The sequence below is a fragment of the Macrotis lagotis genome, chromosome 1, assembly GCF_037893015.1.
Source record: "Macrotis lagotis isolate mMagLag1 chromosome 1, bilby.v1.9.chrom.fasta, whole genome shotgun sequence".
In the NCBI taxonomy this organism is placed as follows: Eukaryota; Metazoa; Chordata; class Mammalia; order Peramelemorphia; family Peramelidae; genus Macrotis; species Macrotis lagotis.
In genome coordinates this window covers 496,175,808-496,198,657 of record NC_133658.1, presented here as the reverse complement: position 1 = coordinate 496,198,657, position 22,850 = coordinate 496,175,808, and the positions used below count along the sequence as shown (strand labels likewise).

Below are 22,850 nucleotides of genomic sequence, written 5' to 3'. Positions count from 1 at the left end.
AAACTTGAGCTCTGGGCATTTTTTCTGGCTGTCTCCTATGACTAGAACTATGTTCTTACTCAACTCCATCTACTGACCAACTCGGCTTCCTTTAAGTCTTACCTAAAATCTATCTTTTATAAGACCTCTTAATTCTAGTACCTTCTCTATGATATTTCCTTTTTATACTTTATAGAAATTATTTGTATATATTTATTTGAATTTTATCTCCATTAGGTTAAATAATTCCTTAGGCTCTTTTACCTTTTTTTTGGGTATCCCTAGTACTCAAATAGCACCTAGTCAATGGTGGGTGCTTAATAAATGGATTGATTGACATGCTATTACCAACTTGCTGATCTTTTTATTGACACTACAGAATATTTCATCACTTGGATGTAGATTCAGAAGGGGTAGCTAGGTGGCACAATGGATAGAGTACTAGTCCTGGAATCAGGAGTGCCTGAGTTCAAATCTGGCCTCAGACACTTAATAATTACCTAGCTGTGTGGCCTTGGGCAAGTCACTTAACCCCATTGCCTTAAATAAATATAATTTTTAAAAAATATTTTTCTTTAAAGAAAAATAATATAAAATTGGAGTTATGAAACATTCTTACAGAAGCAGGCAAGGATGGATTAGACTAAATGAGGAAACCCTTTTAACTCTCATAACTCCAAGTCAACACAAATTAGGAAGATATCATTTAAAGAAGTTTGAAAGAATCACAAGGTTTAAAAAAAAGAGTTTAGATTTTTTTCCCCCAAATATTTATTTCAATATTAAATAAAAACACATCAACTAATTATTTTGGCATACATTTCTCAGTTTAAGATAAGAAATAAAACAATTGATTCAGTCATGGTAAAAAACCCCACTATATATATATAAGCATATGCATATATACATATTACATTTGCAATATGTGTATATATACATATATATTAATCAGATCACATAGTGTCTTTAAATATCCTATTGCATTGCAGTCTGCAGAACACTGTCAAGAAAATCTGCAAAATTCACAGACACTTTTTTTATTAGCCAAACAATTTCAAAAAAGGTTCTACAGCAACAGGGAAAAAAATACCATGAAAATAAAGTGCTCATCACTGCTTAGAACAGGAAACAAACAAACAAACAGACAACAACATTTCTATAGCCTTTGATCTAGACATTAGAACAAATTATTTTTAAATGGGTAAATCATTACTTTGTTTAGAATGGTTTGCCAGCTTTGTAAAAAGGAAGGCAAGCAAAGGTGCTGCTCAGGGGGAAGGGAGAGAACAGAAGCCAGTGGCTTCTCTCTTCTCTGTTCCACTCTCAAGGACTGATTCACAACCCAGCAAGAGATTTTGATATTTTCTCTATTGCAAGGCACCAGGTCAAACAGCAAGAGTTACCTCCAGCATCTTCGCCTCACAGTGAAGCTTTGAGCAACATCAGCAATCTTAAATAACACGAATCCTCAGAACTGTGTGCTAATTAAAGAGAGGTAAACTACAGAATGATGGAGATAACAATAACAATCTCTTATACTCATCTTTTCCCCCTACCACCAATTAATCTCATCAATCTTTGGCCTGAAAATTTTTATTACTTTTGTTTAATACCACAGGCTGCAAAAAAGCCAAAGATAGAGACACCTTGTGTTGAGAAAAAGAGAACTTAATGAGATGGAGGCAGCAATTTCTTATTAAAAATTAAGATAGCGGTTAAGTCACCTATCTTACTTCTTGTACATTATCCACTACCGAAATTTAGAACTTTTCTCTGTTTCTTAGCACTATAAGGGTTACCTGTGACACCATTCTTGAAAAATGAGTTTTGTTTATCTAACAGGAAAGAAAACACAAACCAACAACACCAAAATGTAGTACAAAATATAAAAAATAAGTAGTGTATATATATATATATATATATATATATATATATTTTTCTGTCTATATACATACAGTATTTGTTGTGGGTTTTAAATTTTTAAAAACTGACCAAAAAGACCTAATTTAATTTACCTAGAACAAAAAATAAAGAGATTTACACACCTTAAGGTTGTACTATTTTTTATAGAATTCTCTTCAAGATAGGTTTTGTTCAGAAAAAGTTGAATTCCTTTCCAAAAAGATTTTATACTATTTTCCTTACAGTTGTCAACATAATCATAACCTCAGGTTATTGCACATTTTCCCCAAAATAAGTTGTTCTATTTGAACCCTGATAATGAAATACATAAAAACTTAATTAGCAGCAAAACTAAAATGCAGAGCACTAAGAACTATCTCTCAGGCATATTAAAAAATAACTTCTGTGAGTCTTTGAGAAAAACAGAAACCCTATGTTTTATCCCTCAAGTATGATAAAACTCACCCCCCCACACACAAAGAAATGCTTCAAAACCCAATTTTGAGCAGAATTCATTAAATTTCTTATCTAAAATAAGAAAAAAAACCTCCAACTCAGATCCTGATCTTAGAGGATATAATTCCAGTAACTGTGAAGATTAACTGCTGTTGCACTGTTTGTTAGAACTTTTAAAAATATAAAGCAGAAAGTTCACAGTTTTCACCAAATGCGTACATGTTTAAGGGAGTGAGGAACTTAATGACTAAGAAAAAAATAATTCCTATATAAACACACACACACACACACACACACACACACACACACACACACAAATGGCAATGCTTATATCAATGCAATAATCATCGCATGCCACTGCTTTTAAGAGGTAATAATCTTCACAAACCCATGATGAATATTGTGAAAAAGAGAAATTGGTTGATTTTCTTTGAATGGCCTTCTCCTTTCTGTGTCAGCACCAACAGCAGCCTTAGAAGTTTTGCTTAACAGCAGAGCAGCATTGTCTGACAAGTGTAGTACCACTCATTCTCTTGACCCCAGCTTAGCCACTTTTCTTCCCTTTTCCATCCACTCAGAGAGTATTCTTCCTTGCATTATTTTTTTCTTCAAAAAGTTTTCAGTCCTTTTATATATTCAGTGCAAAAAAAAAATTAAAGCGAAAACACATGATGTATTGCTTTTATCAATTCAAAGTTATTGGCTGAGTCTGAAATCCTTTTCACATACTTTAAAATTATTGCTTCAAAGAATCAGTCATCCCATGCAACTGGAGAATAGAAGTCCCCTAGGAAGGGAAAAAAGATTAAATAACAGAGGTCTCTCATTGAACCAGGACAAATTTCCTCAGCTGGGCAGAGGTAAGGTCTTCCATCTCACAGTCTCCCTGCTGCAGAGCTGCTGGATCATAGCTGGGAGACCACCTGGCAAAGTGGGGCTGCTGGGTGAATGTGGCAGCTGGAGTGGCATTGCTCTTGATGTACAAGTGAGAGTGCAGGAGTTGGGCTGCAGAGGACACTGGGGAGACTCCAGGCTGCATCCCAGAATTCCCCTGAAGTAACTCTGAAGTCAGAAGAGAACTGGGCATTTGGCAGGCTTCATCAGAGGCAGAAAGGAGATACTGGGTGGGGGGCAGCTGTGGAGCCTGAGGACAACTCACACGGGCTGATGGGTTATGCTGGAGCTGCAACAGTCTAACCAGGGTAGAAAGGAGAAAGAAGGGAGGAGAAAAATCACTTAATGGTAAGTCCTTGAATTTTTCCTCAATGTTTCAACCATAGGTTAAATTAAGTTTTCATTTTGTCAATTAAAAAATTTAAAATTTTTTTTCTTGTGAAGTGTGTGACTTTTTAGTTCAGAACATGCAATAACTGTAATCAACTAACACAAGTACTTTTTGACATTTTCATTCTTTTGAAATTCTTATGCTCCCATAGAAACTCATGATATGCCACCAAACACGGTAATTTTTTATCTACTAGGCAGCTTGTGGTCCAATTGATAAAGCGATAAGCCTGAGTTCAAATAGGGCAACTCTGCCCAACTCAATTTCCTCAAGTATAAAATTGAGGTTGAGGATCAAGAGAGACATCTGTAACAGGCTGTGTGTGGTGCCTGGCCACAGTAAGTGATATAAATGCTCATTTCCTTCTCCTTCCCTACTAGCCTTTTCCTCTCATCTTTTTTAAGATCTCTATCCATATACTAAGTATATATACTACTACAAAGACAATAAGTTCTAGATTATAACATCGTTTCCATTGAGGGAAGGAAGTTGTGTTTTGGAATTACATAAAATAGAGGTAAAGGGGAGAGGCTAGAAGGTAAGTTCTTACAAACTTCAACACATGATTCATGTTTGGGAAATGTGCATCTCTCCTTTGATATCTTACCTTTGCTGGTGAAGAACCTCCTCTAGTGTGTTCCCACCTTCCCGACTTTTTCCCCCATTACTATATAGGCAAGAGTTCGGCTGATAGTGTTGGGAGGAGTTCTGACATCCTCTTGTTGCACGGCCTGATGAGGTTTGACATGCTTGTCGAGTCAGCCCATTAATTTTGTTTAATCCTAGGAATCCTTTTGCCCTAGTATGTTTCCGGAGTTGCTGTCTAAAAGCTTTCAAGCCTAGGGAGAGAGATAAAACAAAGACTTAATATCTTTTGTTTTTAAGTCCAATATTGCAGGTATTTCAGATAATTTAGGCAGTTTTTAAACTAAAGGGAAAAAGTCAAGAAGAGGCAGGAATTGTTTGATGGGTAGATTAGGATTGCTTGATCATATGAATTTATCTTCGCACCTTTCCCCAAATTAATGAAAGATCTAACATTTAGCAAAGATTTGGATTATAGCTACAAATCTGGCCTACTTGAGGTTGGGAGGAGCTCAAGGACCACTACACAAGCATTTAAAACAACACTCATGTCAAGAAATAGCAAGTTGAAAACAAGGAAACCCAAGAGACCTGTTGTAAACAATGCAAAAAAAAAAAAGGCAGGAAGAGGAATCTAAGAATGCAGAGTCCTATAACAGCTAGCAAAGAAACAACTATATACCTGATTTCTTATTTTAAGGACTCAGTGTTATAACATTTAACTACTCAAAAGATTTTTTTAAATTTAGTAATCAAGTCAAAAAATATTGAGTTACTCTAACAAACAAACATTCACTCTCCCTTGAAATATGTTCTAGATTATTTTAAGTTCACTTCAGTTTCAGATTTATGGAGGCAGGGAAATTATAGAGATCAAAGTCTATGACAAGAACTACCTCTGAAAGTATTCTTATTGCTTTTACTGCTTGTTCAAGAAATGGTACAAATGGGGCAGCTAGGTGGCGTAGTGGATAAAGCACTGGCCTTGGAGTCAGGAGTACCTGGGTTCAAATCCAGGCTCAGACACTTAATAATTACCTAGCTGTGTGGCCTTGGGCAAACCACTTAACCCCATTTGCCTTGCAAAAAAACAAAACAAAACAAAAACCCTACAAGCTTATCTAGCTCTGTTTTGCTTAGATTGTCCCCAATCTAGAGAACTGTTATAGTATTACATCAATGAGAAAAATGTATAAAGTATAAACAAATTTTCTAAGGAAAGAGTGATATCCCAAAATCTTTCACTTATCATTTAGGAAGCTTACTTACCTTGAGTGAGTGAGGTATCTGAAGCTCTCCTTCCTTCTTGAAAACTGATGGGTAACAGAGCAGCTCCTGCTAGACAACCCTCCATTTTCAGGCCTGGGCTATGGGACTGTGCCACAAGGAAAGGAGAGGTTGCTTTGACAATAGCAGAGTTAGCCATCAACACTTGGTCGTTGAGGCAGTTGCTCAGACTTTCTGATCCATCATTGGAAGAAGAGGTGAGGCAGCTGTCTGAACTGGTCCCTTCTGCTGGGCTGGTACAAGAAGAGATGACTATACCTGGAGGACAAGAAGGCAATATTGTAAAGGGTGGGTTGAGTTGACTGTAGCTTTCAAAAATAGCATTCAGTATACTCTGAGGACCTCATCTACCTGGAGATCAGAGTGGGCAACATCTATGCTGTCAACTGCAAAATCATATTCTACTTGAATTTTTAGAGAGTAGGAATGAGGAAGAGAGATACTGAGATTAAGAAAGGAGTATATATTCATGATTATGGAATACAACAGGTAACCTTCAAAGATTTCCCATTTTTTTTTATGCAAAAGTATTCCAAAGTGTTGACATTTTCAACTTTTTTTCTAAGTCAGAGCCACAACTTTTAACCTAAATCATAAAGATTATGATTCTTTATAGTCTTTCCTGAAGCTATTGTCAGGGGTGTGAAACCATGACAGCAAGTTCATGCAGTATTGAGTGGGGGGATGAGGAGTACAAGATTTATATAGCCTTTCTAAGAGCCAGGCCAGAGATAAGAACTTTTTCAAACATTCTCTCATTGGATTCTCATTGTAATTCTGTGAGGTAGGTTTTATTGAGGCAAACATGGGTTAAGTGATTTGGCCCCCAGGCAATAAATGACTGAAGTCAAATCTGAATTCAGGTCTTCCTGGCTCCTGGCCTAATGCTCTATCCCTTGTATCAGAGAGAGAGAGACATGTAATTTCCACAATATTTTCCAAAAACACATACATGGGGGAAAAAATAAATCTAACAAAGGATATAGCAATTTTATGAGATTACCCCAGTTACAAAATAATGTGACCCATCTGCTCTCCCTCTTCTGTCACCTTAGTAGACTTAAATTTTTTTTTTAAGGCACTAAGGTTAAGTGACTTGCTCAAGGTTCCACAGCTAGGCAATTATTAAGTGTCTGAGGTCACATTTGAATTCAGGTCCTCCTGACTCCAGGTTGATGCTCTATCCACTGCACCACTTAGCTGCCCCCAACCTTTAGTGGACTTTTTTTAAAAGTTACACACTACAACCAAATGAAAGACTAAATGAAAACAATGAAGTTCTCTCTTAATTTCTCCACCAATAATCTACAAAATAAAATTACTTCAGTCATCTGGGACCTTGCTTAATTTCTAATATTCCTTGCCTCCTTAATTTCTAATACTCTTTTTTTTCTGAAGAAAAAAGAAAGGGTCTTTTGTTCATCTAGGCTGACTCACATGGAGGGGTGCACTGGTAGAAATGAGAGGTGACCTCAGCAAGGGTATGTCTTCTGCTGGTATTGCTGGGGAGGTGAATGGGGTTCTGAGCCTTGATTTCCTCTTCAAAGTCTTTATCCTGTCTAACCTCCTCACTTATGGTGGTTTCCAGCAGGCTATTGGGAGAGATGGAGCAGTTTCGGAAGAGACTGTTGAAGCTGGGTTCCATGGAGAAGAACAGTGGCTGTAAAAAATTAAATACATAAAAGTTATTCAAAGCCAAGTCTGATTCAGTATTAGTCACCAGAATTGACAAAAGAACATAATTCTCTTTTCTAAACCCGCTTATAATTTTTTTTAGGTTTTTTTTTTTTTTTGCAAGGCAAATGGGGTTAAGTAGCTTGCCCAAGGCCACACAGCTAGGTAATTATTAAGTCTCTGAGACCGGATTTGAACCCAGGTACTCCTGACTCCAGGGCCGGTGCTTTTATCCACTGCGCCACCTAGCCACCCCTGCGCTTATAATTTTTAAGTCCTTTTTGGGACACCAACAACAAATGCACAAACTGCCTCACATGAACATGACTTGTGAGAACTCACTTGTAGTGGGTTGTTCAAATCAAAATCCATTTCTTCCTGCACTGACTGAGTCAAGTTTTGAGGCTGCTGATACAGTAAAGAGGATCTGAAAGTATCACTACTGAGGCCTTCTTGAGGCATCTGTAGGGCAGACACAAAAGGAAAACACCATTAGGAAAGGATTCAGACAGAATAATGTGCATCAATTAAAGAAACAAACAAACATTCTTTCTCATCAACATTTATTTTTAGGGTTTCCCTATTTATAACTAGAACTGACTTCAAATTCTACCTGACATGAGGGTATTCTAAGGTGAACTGGCCAATTTGATAATAATTCTAAACAAATTAATAGGGTAGAGATCCTGGGAAACAGGAGAAATCTAGAGTATCTTTGGGAGAACTTAAGTTCACAACTTTGGTCAAACTTAGAACCATACTAGACAGAGAGCTGAAATTCTATTAGGACAGCCCTGATGTAGAAGAGAATGCTATATAACCACCAAGTGGAAGGCAAAAAGATTAAGTCTTCCTCTTAACAAAATACATTAAATCTTAACTGATCATTCAGGTTTGTGGATCTAGATCAAAAGTTCTACGATCTTTAGTACTAAGGATTATATGAGTCAAGCAAAGAGAAGAAATAATTTGGAGTAGGATAAAAAATTAAAAAAAACAACTTTCTAAACACTCACCTCAAAATTGCTGAAGTCAGAGCTCCTAGATCTTTGTAGCCTTCCAAGTCCTGAGCAGTTAGATGGCTGAGTATTCCGATATTCTTTGAGCCGTTCCAGAAGGAGGTAATAGATAGCAGCAAAGTGGTTATAGCTACTATTTTGCAATGACTAGAAGGAAAAAAATAGAGGACCTTAATGATATAGCTACATCAGAGCTAGAATAAAAAAAAAAAAAGTAACAACTCTGCAAAAAAAAAAGGAGAAATGAGACTAGTATTTCTTAATCGAAATCAGCTGAACTTTATTTTTGAGATTGTTAATTGGGGTTATTCCTGGTAACTGCGAATATGTTTTAGGATAGTGGACTAGTTTACCCTTAAAGGAACACAGTTAGAAAGCATTTTAACTTGTCTCATGCACTTCTGTTTTTTCTGATAATGCTGGCTCATTCAAAAAGAATGTGTTGTGTACATTTAATTAGTCACCAGTCAAGCATGAAAAGGTGCTGGAACAAAAGTAGGCCAGGAAAGGAAGCTCACCTCTACTGTTCTCTGCCTGTTGATACCAAGTGTCTGCATAATCCCTAACACCTGTTCATTGTAGTCTCCCAGGTTAGAGCTGTAGTTCTGAATGGAAAATGACAGGGATGGATTCTGCTGAAGGGAAGGGTCTGCTTGCATCCATTTGTGGTGCTTTATTTGGGCAATGGTTATCCGTTTGGTAGGGTCCACTACCAGCATACGACGGATTAATGTTTCACAGTCTGATGTTGGAGAAAAAGAAAAAGACAAATTGTCATGAAAAGAGCCATATCAACCAATAACTGATCAATGTCACTATCACTGGCATGCTCACACAAAGGACAATTATTAAACAGAGGGATCAGTTCAACAACCTAGAAACCCTTTAAACTTCAACTAGATATAAAAAAAAAACATCTCATTTTGCTATTCTTAGCCTGCATTTATAACTAAGAATCTACCTTTATTAGGGATTCTGAGCATTGTAACATATTATAAACATGTTTACATATTCTCAAGTTTTGCTTTTTAACTGGTATACAGCCACAATGCCCAAGGAAAGGTGAGAATGGGCATCAAAAAATACTTTGTGAATTTTATTTGCCTTTGCTGTTTTCAAGGAAGCACATTCTCTTTCTCTCTCTCTCTCTCTGTATGTACGTATATATCTATATAATAAATAATAAATATATATGGATACATGGTTTCATTGACTCAAATATACATTAAAAAGTCAACCAAGCAGTTACACCTTCTCCAAAATTAACTATCACAAGATATCAAAGAGTTCCTAGGTCTTTAAAGATCTTACATACCTTGGGACATGTAGAATGGAATACGGAATCGGCCCTCCAACACTCTTTGTCTTAAAGTTGGTAAATTGGGCCCATCAAAAGGGAGAGAGCCACAGACAAGGACATATAACACAACACCAAGGCTCTGTTAACAAAAAAGTATCAATCATCAATCAATCAATCAATCAATCATCAACAACACTCTGATCAGTGAATGTCACACTATGCACACCACCTAACAGTAGGGCAATACTTGGTTACATAATACACAAGTGTACTACATGTGTGTACACATGTCCACACATAAACATACACACACACACACTTACCCAAATATCAAGATGGGGCCCCTCATACTCCTTTCCTTCAAAAACTTCTGGGGCAGCATATGGGGGACTTCCACACCATGTAGATAAGGGCTCTCCTGACTTATAGAAATTCCCAAATCCAAAATCTGTGAGAAAAAGAGATAGAGAAAAAAAAATAAGAATAATTTAAAGTGGAAATATCAGAGGATATAAAGTTTTAGGCAAAGCACCTACAGTACTTAGAAACAAGCATCATATAAATTATATTACATGTTGTCATTTGTTATCACATTTTTATAATGACACATGCTATTTATCCAAGTTTTCATAACATTAAAATGTACTTAGGCCTTCTTACCTGCTAGCTTGATATTCATGCTGGCATCTAATAGAAGATTTTCTGTTTTGAGATCCCTATGAACTATATGATGACTATGGCAGTATTCAACTGCCGAAAGAATCTGCCAGAATTTCTTCCTTGCTTCATTTTCACTCAGATGCCCATTGGAGGTTAAATAATCTAGGGATCAATAAAAAAAATTAGGTTAAATATACAGATTTAAATGTCTTTAAATTCTCAGGAATGACTTTGGTGGTAAAAAGTACTCACACAAACTTGATATCTCTAATACTGAAAATCTTATTTATATAAGAGTGATAGCAAAACTGGCCAATGGAAGTCCTGAACCTTTGGGCATGCCCAGTCTCCCCCCATGGACATGCAATAAGCAAAACACTACATATATTCAAAAATGGGAGTCCCATTGGTCAGCCTCTTCCCCCCTCCCTTTATCCTACAAAAGTTTTTCTGCATGAGTTAAAAATTTCTTCCTACCAAAAATAACTAGAAAAAGTAACTCACCAAACATCTCTCCATTTTTTGCAAATTCAGTGACAATGTAAAGCATATCCTTTGTTTCCATAACCTGAGAAATACAACAGATCAGTTAGCAATGCTTGCAATAGCACAATCTACAATGCTGTCACTTCTGAAGACAAAGCATATTTAATCAAGTTATGCAGAATCAACAAAAGCAGGTCCATAATTGGAAGACTGCACTGGAAAGATGTTTGCTGCTAAATATTGTGTTCCTTTTTTAAAATCAAGAATTGAAGCAGATACAAGTGAAACACCTGTAGGTCATTCAGTAGTTAACAAAAGGGGATATACTAGCAAAACATAAGAAACTGAGGGCACCTTGATTTGATTGAGCTGAGTGAAGTTTCCTTGCCTGAGCTCTCCACCAGAGTGAGCCTAGGGCTATTCATGGCTGTTTCCAGTTTCAGTTGCTTGTACTTTGAAGACAATAGCCTGAGCCTTCATTGTCCTGAGCCAACCAAGACTTAGGGATAGTAGTTAGCAAAAACTAGCCTAATTTACATAGGGATAGGGCTCCCATCATGGATAGGAAGCAGGTAACAGGAGATTATCTGGGTTGATATTTACAGCCTAAACAAACTAAAATGGCTATCAAATACTTCATTCCCATTTGTTTTGCTGACATAATAAACTAAGTCTTTGCCAACAACAGCAGCTTACTGTTTGTGCAAGTGTACAGTTCAATGTGCGTCAATGGCAATAGCAAATGTCAATAATACATCTAAGTCTCCATTTATTGATCTGGAATTGGATTTTTCCTTATAAAAATTTAGAGGCATCTTTATGACAAGAAATGTAATTATAAAGTAAACAAAAAAAAGATTCAAAAATAATAACTTTGAAAAAAGTTAAGTATAAACACATATTATTGTTACTCTTTAGGGAAAGTGGGGGGGAAGAATGTAATTTTTTTTCTTTTATAGAGAACAATGAAGATCTCGCTTTAAAAACACCTACTGAGAAAATTTTCCTTATGCACAAAGTAGCAAATGTAAGGAAAAGAAAAATCTTAACAGATGAACCAACATCCTAGGAAAATCTATGTGGATTAAAAAGGATTAAGGAAATGCTGCTTTTGCTTTCCCAATTTACTCATTTAAGGAGAGTAAAAAAGTAAAATAAATAAGGAATAAAAGAAAAAAATACATCAAGTTCAAGAATACTAAAGGGAAAGAGTGAGGCATTTCTGAAATGTTCTGGGAAAAGTGCCAGCTGGTGTTGAAATCAGAACAACAACAAAAAAGTCACTGTTATGTCACAGAGTTCTATTTCCAATTGCCAGGTCTCAACCAACAGGTAGAGAGAACATCATTAGGGACAAGGAAAGAAAATTCAACATAGAAAAATCTGTCATTTTTAGACTATTTATTTATTGCATTAAGTGCACTTGTTCAATACAATAAACATGGACAAAGGGGCAAGGGAAAAATCCAATATTTACAAATATTATGGTCCAGCAACTGGAACAACATAAGTTATAGGGAATCCTGGAAACATAAGTAAGGCAAATCTAATCAACTTTTGTTGCATTAGAAATATCAAGAGCAACTCCATGAACTTACGGCTATTCTTTTTTAAGTTTCATAGCAGCCTTACTAATGTTCTACTATTGTTATTAATTTTTTTTTAAAAAGTAGCCTTCTGGGGCAGCTTTGTCACAGTGATTAGAGCCCTGGCCCTGGATTCAGAAGGAACTGAGTTCAAATCTGTCCTCAGATATTTAATAATTACCTAGTGATATGACCTTGGGCAAGGTCACGATATTACGTAAGACAATTAACAGAAACTTACACATATATTAAGTCAAATATAAAGATTTGCTAATCAAGGATTTCTATGATTTTTAAAAAACAGAATATTGCCAGGACAATTAGAAATTGATTTTTTTATTCTAATAAATATTATTTAAGTCTCATTTCAACAAAAATGAATAAAATGAAACATAAGATTAGAACATAAATATTTGAGATATTCCTACACTTGATAAAATTAAAAATTCATCGCTCTTGGTTGAAATATTCTCAGCTATTGTGTGAGAATGTTCTTAAAAGGGGAATATTAATGTTTGCATATAAATATAAGTTAAATATAAGTTGAAGAAATATATAAATATAAGTTATATAAATTATATAAGTTATATAAATAAATAAATATAAGTTAAATATAAGTTAAAGAAAATGCATTTGTTTTTATTTGAGCAAAAATTCATCATAATTTACATATGTAATTTTCTAGTTTTATTCTACATGTCTGTGATATATGTAACCTTCTATTCAGGATGTTCAAATTTGCCTTTCTTCATGCACCAAAAAACTGCTAGAAAGTTGGTGTCAAAGCCAGGAAAACTTTGGTTGTTGTTTTTTTGTTTTAAGTCCTATCTTTTTTTTTTTAAATTTTTGCAAGGGTTAAGTGGCTTGCCGAAGGCCACACATCTAGACAATTATTAAGTGTCTGAAGTCAGATTTGAACTCAGGTCCTCCTGACTTCAGGGCCGATGCTCTATCCACTGCACCACCTAGCTGCCCCTTAAGTCCTATCTTTAACAAATAACTTGAGGACTCCTGTCTATGTTTTCACTTTAGAAAAGTGAAGGAGTTTTTTTTAATATCACATCTACAACCTCACTAATTTGGAAGCATGAAATGATAGATAAATTTGATACAAGTATGGAATTTTAGGAGAACAAATAGATTTTACTCTAGGTTATAAATTGTAAAAAACAATTTCTGTTTCTACCAACTTGCCAGTAATCTAATATTTAAAATTTCTGAAGAACCAAATTAAAACCTGAAATTCTGTAGCATAAATCTTTGCTTGAAAAATAATTCTTAACAAAACATGGTTAAAAATACAAAAACACATCAAAATGTGATTGTTTTATGTATTGTAAAAAAACAGAAAAATTTCAGTACTAAAAAAAAAAGGAGATGGAGGGTGTTGGAGTCACTTAAACACTGATGTCTGGCAACTCTTTTCTAAGGCTATCAGTTACAAAGAAGATGCATTGATTGAGGGAGATTCCTCACCTGGAATTTTACCTATATATCCTTGAAATTATGAGTTCAGTCCTTATTCCTATCAATATATGCTAACTATTTTCTCTATAATAGAATATATTATACTTTATAATAAGAATTTTGGAATTATCATGAATATAAATAACAATCTTAAGTCATAAAAATATACTATAATAAAGATTTTGGAATTACCATAGCTACAAACAACAATTTTGAATATAAAAAGGGCAAACTCAAAAACATTCTAAAAACAAAAAACATTTTCCTTAAAAATGATTTATGCAAATCAGACAACTATAAAACATGAATTTCTAGCCAAAACTAAAATTAACTTTGAACAATTCTGGTCAGTAACAAAATAAAATTTTAAATGGTCGCATAATTTTACAGAGAAATATTATGTCTGCTTTTATTCATTTCAAAAGGAGTGACCACATTATTGTCATTAATACTTTGTTGAAACTAATAGCTGACAAACATTCCTTTCCTTTAAAGCAGTGGTTTCAAAAAAAGAAGACCATTAAGCTTTACAGAAGAATCCCTATGGCTGCATATTGACTTAGTTTTAAAATGTAAATATTATCTATGCTGTACTTTATATTTATTTATTTATTTGGTTAAACATTTCTCAGAGTTTTGTGGTCCCTTGGTTTGACACCTTTGCTTCAAGGAATTTAAGAACTCTTTGGAAGATAAGACCACTAGCAACTAAAACCATAGGGTGCAACGCTATCTGCTATGCATATGTTTTTCAAATTAATTTCTCACCTGATAAAGCTTAATAATATGAGGATGGTTTAAAAGTTTCATTATCTGAACTTCCCGATAAATTTTCTCCAAGTTGCTTGGATCTAATCTTGCTTTATCTATAATTTTTATTGCAACCTGTAGATTGGAGAAAGAGGAAAAAATGTTACTGCATAAAACTCTTAATGCAGTACTGCACAATTTATATAATTGAGATTTATACTGAGTAATTAATGATAATTGAGAAGAAAAAATAGAAAGTAATTTTGTAAATGCTTAAAATATCACAGGTATAAAGTCTTCTGTTTAACATTTAAATTTGGCTCCCTCCCACCTTTGCAGTCTTTTGACATCTTACTCCCCACTCCCCTTACATGCTTTTCAAACCTGTGATTGACCTCCTAAATGTTCTCTATACAAAACATATCACAACTTTAGGTATTTTCTTTTTTGTTTGTTTTGTTTTTGTTTTTTGCAAGGCAATGGGGTTAAAGTGATTTGCCCAAGGTCACACAGCTAGGTAATTATTGCATGAGGCTGTATTTGAACTCAGGTCCTCCCACCTAGTGGCCCCTCTTTAGGTATTTTCAATGGTGCCTGGAATTCCTTCTCAGCTTCTCTGACTTCCTTCAAGTCTCAGCTAAAACCCCATCTTTTAAGAGTTCCCAGGGCCCCTAGGCGGCGCAGTGGATGGAGCACCGGCCCTGGAGTCAGGAGTACCTGAGTTCAAATCTGACCTCAGACACTTAATAATTACCTAGCTCTGTGGCCTTGGACAAACCACTTAACCCCATTGCCTTGCAAAAATCTAAAACATAAAAAAAAGAGTTCTCAAACTCCCTTTAATGTCTTCTCCATTGCCTTGCAAAAATCTAAAACATAAAAAGAGTTCCCAAACTCCCTTTAATGCCTTCTCTGTGTTATATAGTTTTCATCTATAATTGTTTGCATGTAGTCTGTCTAGCTCCTTGAGAGCAGGGACATGTTTTGTTTTTTGGTTTTTTTGCTGTTCTAAGACACAAAGGGTCTATCATATAGGAAAAAAATCTATTATATAGAAAACATTAAATTCTTGTTCACTGACAGATCATCTCCAAAGAATTTAAACAAACCGAAATAACTTTATAATTAAGTGCTAATTGATACACTTGAAAGAAGTTTTCAAATATTTAATACTGCATATATGCTACAATTTGTGCAAAAAAAAAAAGGCAGTACTAGCTCTAATGGTCTGAGTAATGCGACTTCAGTTTCCTTGTCAGTAAAATGAGTATAATATGAATGTAATAGTCCTCGGACTATTTTGCAAGGGAAGAGGGAGAAATTCTTGGAAAGAAAGAGATTAAATGTGTCAGTCCCTATGAAATCAGCCACAAACTTCAAACCTACCTGGGTTTTGGTGACTCTGTGCCTGGCCAGTTTCACTACAGCAAAATTTCCTTTTCCCAAGGTTCTCTCAATATCATAGAAGCCAACCCGGAGGGGCCTTTGCTGTGTCTGACTTGAATTGGGGGCTGAGGTAAATTCTGACATGATCACCATGGCTTCGACTGTGATTCGGGAGATTTAGAGAACTTTCACAAAATCTCCTTCCGGTACGACCTGCGCCTACAAGGAGAAAAAGGTGAGAAGAGGCGGATTAGGCACCCAAGCGATCCGTGACGTTTCAGCCCGGTTCTCCGGGTCCCCAATCTGTCCGTACATTAAGCTCCGGCTTCTAAATGTTTCCTTTTCCAAACCCGGATTCCCTCACAAAGGCATGAATCTGCCCCAAATAACAGCATCTTCTAAGGTTTCTGTTCGCCACAAAGAAATCCACGTTTCAGAGTCTGCGGGTTGGCTTCAAGTACAATAAGCGCCGGGGGCCGTTCACCGAGGGACTCCGGCCCGGCCCCCCCGGGGCCCCGGGGCTCCGAGCGGGGTGAGAGGCGCCGTCCCGCGGGCGGCCGGCGGCCCATGCTGGCAGCCCGCGCGGGGAGGGGCGCGGCCCGGGCCGGGCCGGGGCTCACCTGGGCGGCCTGCGGGGTCTCCCTGGCGTCGGCGCGAGGCCGCGGGCAGCCCGGGCCTCCGGGGCGGGGGAGCGCGTCAGGCGGGCCGCGCCGGGGGCGGCCGGGGCTGCCGCGCGCACGGGGGCCGAGGTGCGGGCCGCCGCCGCTCAGCACTGGCGCTCCGGCCCGGCAGCGCCCGCTCAGCGCCGCGCACTGACAGCGCCATCCCTCCCCGGAGGGCGGCCGCCGCCCGCGCCCGGCCCCGCCCCCCGCGCCACCCCGGGCCACGCCCCCTCACGTTAGCCGCCGCCGCCCCCCCCGCCAGCCGGCCGGGGCCCGGGCCAGACTAATGCGCTCCCATTGACGTCGCTTTGACGCCAGAGCGACGTGCGGCAGAGCGCGAGGGGGAGAGCGCGAGCGAGCGGGGGAGGGGGCGTGGTGAGCGGGCGGGGGGCGGGGAGGGAGAGCGCGCGAGAGGGCCGTTGCCGAGCAACCGGCGGCTCTGACGCGCGGCCTGGAGGGGCCGTCTCCCAGGCGACCGCGGAGCGGTGACGTAAGGAGGGAGCCGGCGGCCCTCGGGCCTCAGGCGGAGGCTGCAGCGGGTGCGGGGCAGCGCCCCCTCCCCCCGCCAGCTGCAGGCCAGTGCAGAGTATGCCAGGCCCTGCAAGCAAGTGTTTTAACGTGAATTCGAGGTCTCTGAAAAGAGAATCCTTTAAGGGCATCTTTGAAAAAGTTTGGAGAGAAAAATGTGTTCATCGTGTCCGTGAACACCAAATAAAATAAGCATTTTTACGTATATAGTAGAACAAAAAAAAACTGGTTTTAAGCATATACTCCACTCAATATGTCCCGCTTGTCTTTGCTTCCCTCTCTTCTGTGCATTCTTCTTTGAGGTTTTGCTTCTAGCTGCTTGTACACGACTCTTCTTCAGGGTTTGTGTCTCGATCTTCCCTGTCACCATGGTAACTTGCTATGATCAGGTTCTTTCATGCATCTTAATTTAAAAAAAAAATCTTCAATGACACTTGAAAAACCACTCGTCTCATTTTAGCTTCTGTACTTTAACTAGGTGAGGAAATGGTCTCAACCTATCTTTGGCATTAAAGACTAGGCGTGAAAAGTCTTTGAAAATCATTTGATGAAGTAATAAGTCTGTTCCAAATGGCTGGGAATTTTGTGATGCCATTATTCCTGGCATGGGATTAGCCAGAATGGGAAGCTTTCCAGAATGGAGACTTTTCTGGAGTTGTAGCTGAAACCCCAGAGAAGGAACATTCTGAAGTAGGAGAGGTCTCAGCTTTGCCATCTGACAAGGCCCCTGCCCTGCCTCCTCTCACCCACCCTAAAAGGACCTTCCACTTTGGAAGGACCCAGAGGATGTTGGATCTGTTAGTGTCTTTTGTTTTAGGTTTTTTTTTTGGGGGGGGGGCAAGGCAATAGGGTTAAGTGGCTTGCCCAAGGTCACACAGCTAGGTAATTATTAAGTGTTTGAGACTGGATTTGAACCCAGGTCCTCCTGACTCCAGGGCCAGTGCTCTATCCACTGTGCCACCTAGCTGCCCCCTGTTAGTGTCTTAAAAGGTGTCCTAACAGTAGTGTCTTTGGAAGTAAAGGACAAACTAGACTCATAGCGCTTCAATGCACCAAGCAAAGTTCCCAACACAGCCCAAGGAGAACTTGAGCAGCTCAGTGAAATATGAGAAAAGGAATGCTAGCCATCAGTTGTGAGTTACTTCCTTCATGTGCTGTCTGTGCTTGAGCTCATTTTCCCTGAATCCTCATTGTCCTTGTTCGAGAGTGGGTCATAGACCTTTGGGGAGATATTTTGGTACCAGATATTATTGTAGAACCTCAAAATACTCATTTTTAAAAGCTACTTAAGACTGTTGACTTCATTGATTCTCAACTGATAATTGAGGAAGCACACTGCTAGTGGCTCCAACTAATGGCATTAAAAAACCATTCCTGACCTCTCTGCCAGTCTAGCCCTGACAACTTATATTCATATGCTATGTGTTCAGTCAGTCCTTAATTAATTGGTGTCCTGATTAGTTTCCAGCTCTTTGTCAGTAAAACTGAATATTCTTGTACATATGGAGTCCTTTTCCTCTTTGCTCTCTTTGGGACAAAGATGCCTAATCATTATGATATGAGTTATAGAGGTAATATTTTTGTACAGTTTTCACCCTCTTCCCAAAATCTCTCCCTTATTAAAGTAGAGAAGCTAAAATGGGGTGAATGGTTACAAGAAAATTACAAAGGGAGTGAAAGACAGTTTGGGTCATGATCATCAAGTCCTTCTTAGTATTTTTGATGGGAAAGGTATCAAATCCTTTGCATGTTTTTGTCTCTTGAAAGATGGCGATCTGGTCAGGGAGCCAGGAAAATTTGGGTTCAAGTGCTACTTCTGACATATGCTGGTGATTTGAACTAGAGCAAACTCACTTGACTACACTGTATCCTGTAGCAACTCTTTTATACTCTAAATTGGAGAAAATATGCCAATCTGCATTGATTGAGAACATTTCTTCACCTGGAGCTATCTATATTAGATGAAATCTAGGAAGTTCAAAAAAACAAACAAAAAACAAAACTCTGACTTCTTTTCATTTAAATGTAGTCTTGATTCTGAAAAGAGTAAAGAATGAAAGCATTTGTCAAAGTGAGGAGGTGCTGCTGGAAATCTTTCCTTTACACACAGACTTCATCATTATCCTTTGTTGTTATTGTTCAGTTCTGTACATCACTTCTTAATTCCATGGATTATCACATGCCATGCCCTTCTAAGTATCCTTCCAGACTAATTTGGCAAAATTTACTTACCAGCTTCTAGGTTTTAGCTCATAGGAATTTCAGGTACATTTTTTATGTTGCCATTTAGCATGTTAAATACTGATTTTAAGTATATAATCAAAGATATCCTGCTTGTCTGTGTTTCCTTCTAGCCTCTTCCCTGAAAATTTTCTGATATTATCATCAGGTTTGTAGAAATTTGAGAGACAAAGGAAGAATTATGTACAAGGGGAAATATATATATTATATAATATGTATATATTATATAATACATATATACATGATTTGGATTTTTAATTTTTGATAAAATTAACTTCTAATTTGACAAAAATAAAAAATACAAACATTTGCATATACAAAGAACTGAAAAAAGGGATTGGTTTTGAAGCTGGAAATCTCTGTTACTAACTGCTTTTTAAAAAAGTCTATAACAACTTCAACATCTTAGTTCTGAAACTATCCTCCCTCTGAATTTTCTTCAGTTATTTTTATACATTTAAAAAGAATTTTTATTGAAGTCCCTTCTTTGGTGGTTGGGGAAGAATCATCATTACTTCTGTTAAGATATGAGAAAGAGTCTTCATGGCGTTGGTTAGTGATCTTAAGTCTTTCAAGGCTGCTTTTCTTTACAAACCTATAATCATTGTATAAATTGCTCTGGTTCTGCTCACTTTACTATACATTAGTTCATAGAAGTCATCCCACATTCTTCTGAATCCATTCATTTCATCATTTATCATGACTTAATAATTTAATAACTTAATTCCATTATATGTATATACACACACACCATAATTTGTTCCCAAACCGAAGAGCACAGCTTTTTTCAGACATTCCCCAATTGTTATGCCCTGCCTAGGTTGTTTGCTACAGTAAAAAAAAAAGTTTCTATAAATAATTTTGCATATATGGGTTATATCCTTCCTTTGATCCCCTTGGAATACATGCATAGTAATGAAATTTCTGGTCAAAGAGTATTCCACATTTTAGTGGCTTTTGGGAAATAGTTCCAAATTGCTTTTCAGAATGGCTGAACCAATTTATAGCTTGACAAATAGTACATCACTTCCAACATTTGTCATTTTCCTTTTTTTGTCAACTTTGCCATTCTGATGAATTGCTTTCTCAGAGTTGTTTTAATTTGCATTTCTCTGTAAGTGAAAGAATTCATTTCCATTTGAAATTCTTTTTATATCTTTGATATGAGACCTTCATTAGAGAAATTTGCTACAAAGATTTCCCCCCATTCACCTGTTTCCTTTCTAATTTTAATTGTATTAGATTTCTTTTTACAAAACCTTTTAATTACAGAATTACAGAATTGTTTCTGTGATTTTTTTCTATTCTTTTTTTGGTCATTAATTCTTTATCTGTCCATAGATCAGAAAGAGAATTTCTTCCTCCTCTAATTTGTTTTTTACATCACCCTATATATCTAAATCATATATCCATTTGGCATTTTTCTTAGTGTATACAGAATAAGATATCAATGTAAAACTGATTTCTGCCAAACTACTTTACAGTTTTTCCAGTAATTTCTGTCAAAAAGTTAATCCTTTCTCCAGTAACATGGATTTCTGGGTTTATCAAACACTATATCATTTCACTGACCAACCTATTTTTAAACTAGTACTTATGACTTCAATCATTACTACTTTGACAAGACTCAATAAATAAAGTAGTATTATGATTTTTATCATATTGTCATGACCTACTCATAAGTTATTAATATTTCTCCAATTATTTAGACCTATTTCTATAAAAGGATTCTTTGAAGTTGCATTCTTATAGTTCCTATATATGTCTTAGCAGATAGATCCCCAAATATTTTATACATTGTATAGTTTTTTAATGGAATTTGTCTCTTTTCCTCTTCCTGATGGGTTTTGTTGACCATATAGTAAAATGATGACAATTCATATTGATTTACTTTATATCTTGCATTTTTTTGCTAAATTAATTGCTTCAATTCATTTTAATATGATTCTTTAGGGTTCTTTAAATCAGTGATGTCAAGCTCAAATATAAATAGATCCCTTTCGACTATACATTGACTTAGGAAACCCTGAGTTAACATTATCTATGCTGTATTATTTTTTTATTTATCTTGTTAAACATTTCCTAATTACATTTTAATATCATTCAGTTGTACTTTGGAGTTTTTCTGTCCATTTGCCACCAGCAGACAGTGAGTTTGGTACCTCTACTCTAGTCATGCAATCATATCATCTGCAAGAAGGGATAATTATTTTCTCTTTGTTTATACTTATTCTCTCAATATTTTTTCTTGCCTTATTATTTTACATAGCATTTCTAGCACTATATTAAGTAGCAGTAAATTTAGAAAGATTTACTTTTAATATATCTGGACAGGGCACTAACATTTCTATTACATATTTTGTTTGCTTCTAATTTTAGATTGACATTATTTACTATATTAAAGCAAAATCCATGTTTCTATTCTTCCTAGTATTGTTTTTAATGGAAATAAATGTTGGATTTTGTCAAAATACTTTTTTTAGCATATATTGATATAATAATGAAATTTTACTACTTGGTTATTATGGTTTAATATGATTTATTTTGTTTATAGTCTTCCTTATGATGAACCACCCCTGTATCCCTAATATAAATCTAGCTTGGTCATAGTGGATAATCTTTTAAATATGTTGTAGCCTATTTGTATTTTAAATTTTGTGTCAACTTTTCATTCAGGATATTGGTTGATAGTTTTCTTTCTCTGCTTTATCTCTCCCTAGTTTAGTATTATTGACTAATTAAAAAAACAAATAAACCAGCTTAATTGATATGACCTCAGGTACCCATTTCAGCCTGTTGTTAGAATGGTACCATTTAGGTTTACTTTTCTCCTTCTCTTGTCTTCATTTCTACTTCTCTTCTCTGCATTCCAACCTCATTATTATCTTAGAAAATACCTTCATTTTGCTGGTTATAAAGGTATTAGGGCAGACTTCCATTTGTATCATATTGGTTTTTTGTCTAAAATTACAAAATCAAGCTCAGAAAGTCTCAGAGCATAGACATTCCTCCCCTTCCTCTTCCCCCCTCTCCTTAATTTTTCATCTGAACTCCTTCATGCCAGAAATTGATGCCAAAAGTAGAAGATGAAAAATAACATTCCAGAAATTAATTTGTGGAGAAAGAAAGGGGAAGGAGGAGTTAGGAAAATGTTAGGAGACTGGGAATCTTCCCTATAGAGTACAGTAGCCAAATGCCTCACATCAGAGGTGTTGGTTTTCCCTGAACACCCCACACACCCATAAAGTCATTTTAAGACTACTTTGTTCTCTATCTGTTACACAGCTCTAACTTGTGCCTTCAAGAAGCTGTATGATGCACAGACAATACAATCTGACAAAATGTTTTGACTGACAGGCTAAATCAGGTTGAGAGTAACCAAGGGTTAGTTAGGGAGATGTCTACCCCCAGCATGTGAAAACTTCCTTTGATAGAATGAGCTAATGACAAAAATTTGTTCCAAAAGTCATGAAAATACCTGAAGCAGGCACTGTGGAGCACTTAGAACTTGATCAGACACAAAGACACCAAGGTCATCCGCAGCATCCCAAGCAGTCAAGAGAGCTTTCCCTTCATACCTCCCAGGCTCTCAAAAGA

The 22,850-nt window shown here is 36.8% G+C and overlaps 1 protein-coding gene across 3 annotated transcripts; it reads right to left on the bottom strand.

The window, feature by feature from the left end:
* Positions 1-2,583: 2,583 nt before the first annotated feature.
* Positions 2,584-16,494, bottom strand: SIK1 (salt inducible kinase 1). Of its 3 annotated transcripts, none has more exons than XM_074213880.1 (14): positions 16,443-16,494; positions 15,823-16,041; positions 14,455-14,571; positions 10,652-10,715; positions 10,148-10,309; positions 9,811-9,935; positions 9,503-9,626; positions 8,706-8,929; positions 8,185-8,334; positions 7,511-7,630; positions 6,932-7,154; positions 5,477-5,752; positions 4,230-4,461; positions 2,584-3,530 (listed from the first exon to the last, which is right to left on the bottom strand). In XM_074213880.1, the coding sequence occupies exons 2-14, from the start codon at positions 15,973-15,975 to the stop codon at positions 3,161-3,163; spliced, it is 2,340 nt and encodes a 779-aa protein (XP_074069981.1). In that variant the 5' UTR covers positions 15,976-16,041; positions 16,443-16,494; the 3' UTR covers positions 2,584-3,160. The 3 variants fall into 3 exon arrangements, with proteins under 3 accessions (XP_074069981.1, XP_074069982.1, XP_074069980.1); XM_074213881.1 differs by lacking the exon at positions 16,443-16,494 and adding an exon at positions 16,136-16,338; XM_074213879.1 differs by lacking the exon at positions 16,443-16,494 and having other exon boundaries at positions 15,823-16,338.
* Positions 16,495-22,850: the final 6,356 nt, after the last annotated feature.

Coding starts and splice junctions, on each gene's coding strand:
- SIK1 (XM_074213880.1), bottom strand. CDS start 15,975: ATGGTGATCATGTCAGAATTTACCTCAGCCCCCAATTCAAGTCAGACA. Junction 9,627..9,810: donor GGCCCCATCTTGATATTTGG/GTAAGTGTGTGT, acceptor TTTTGTTAACAG/AGCCTTGGTGTTGTGTTATA. Junction 3,531..4,229: donor GAGGTTCTTCACCAGCAAAG/GTAAGATATCAA, acceptor TACCCTGGTTAG/ACTGTTGCAGCTCCAGCATA.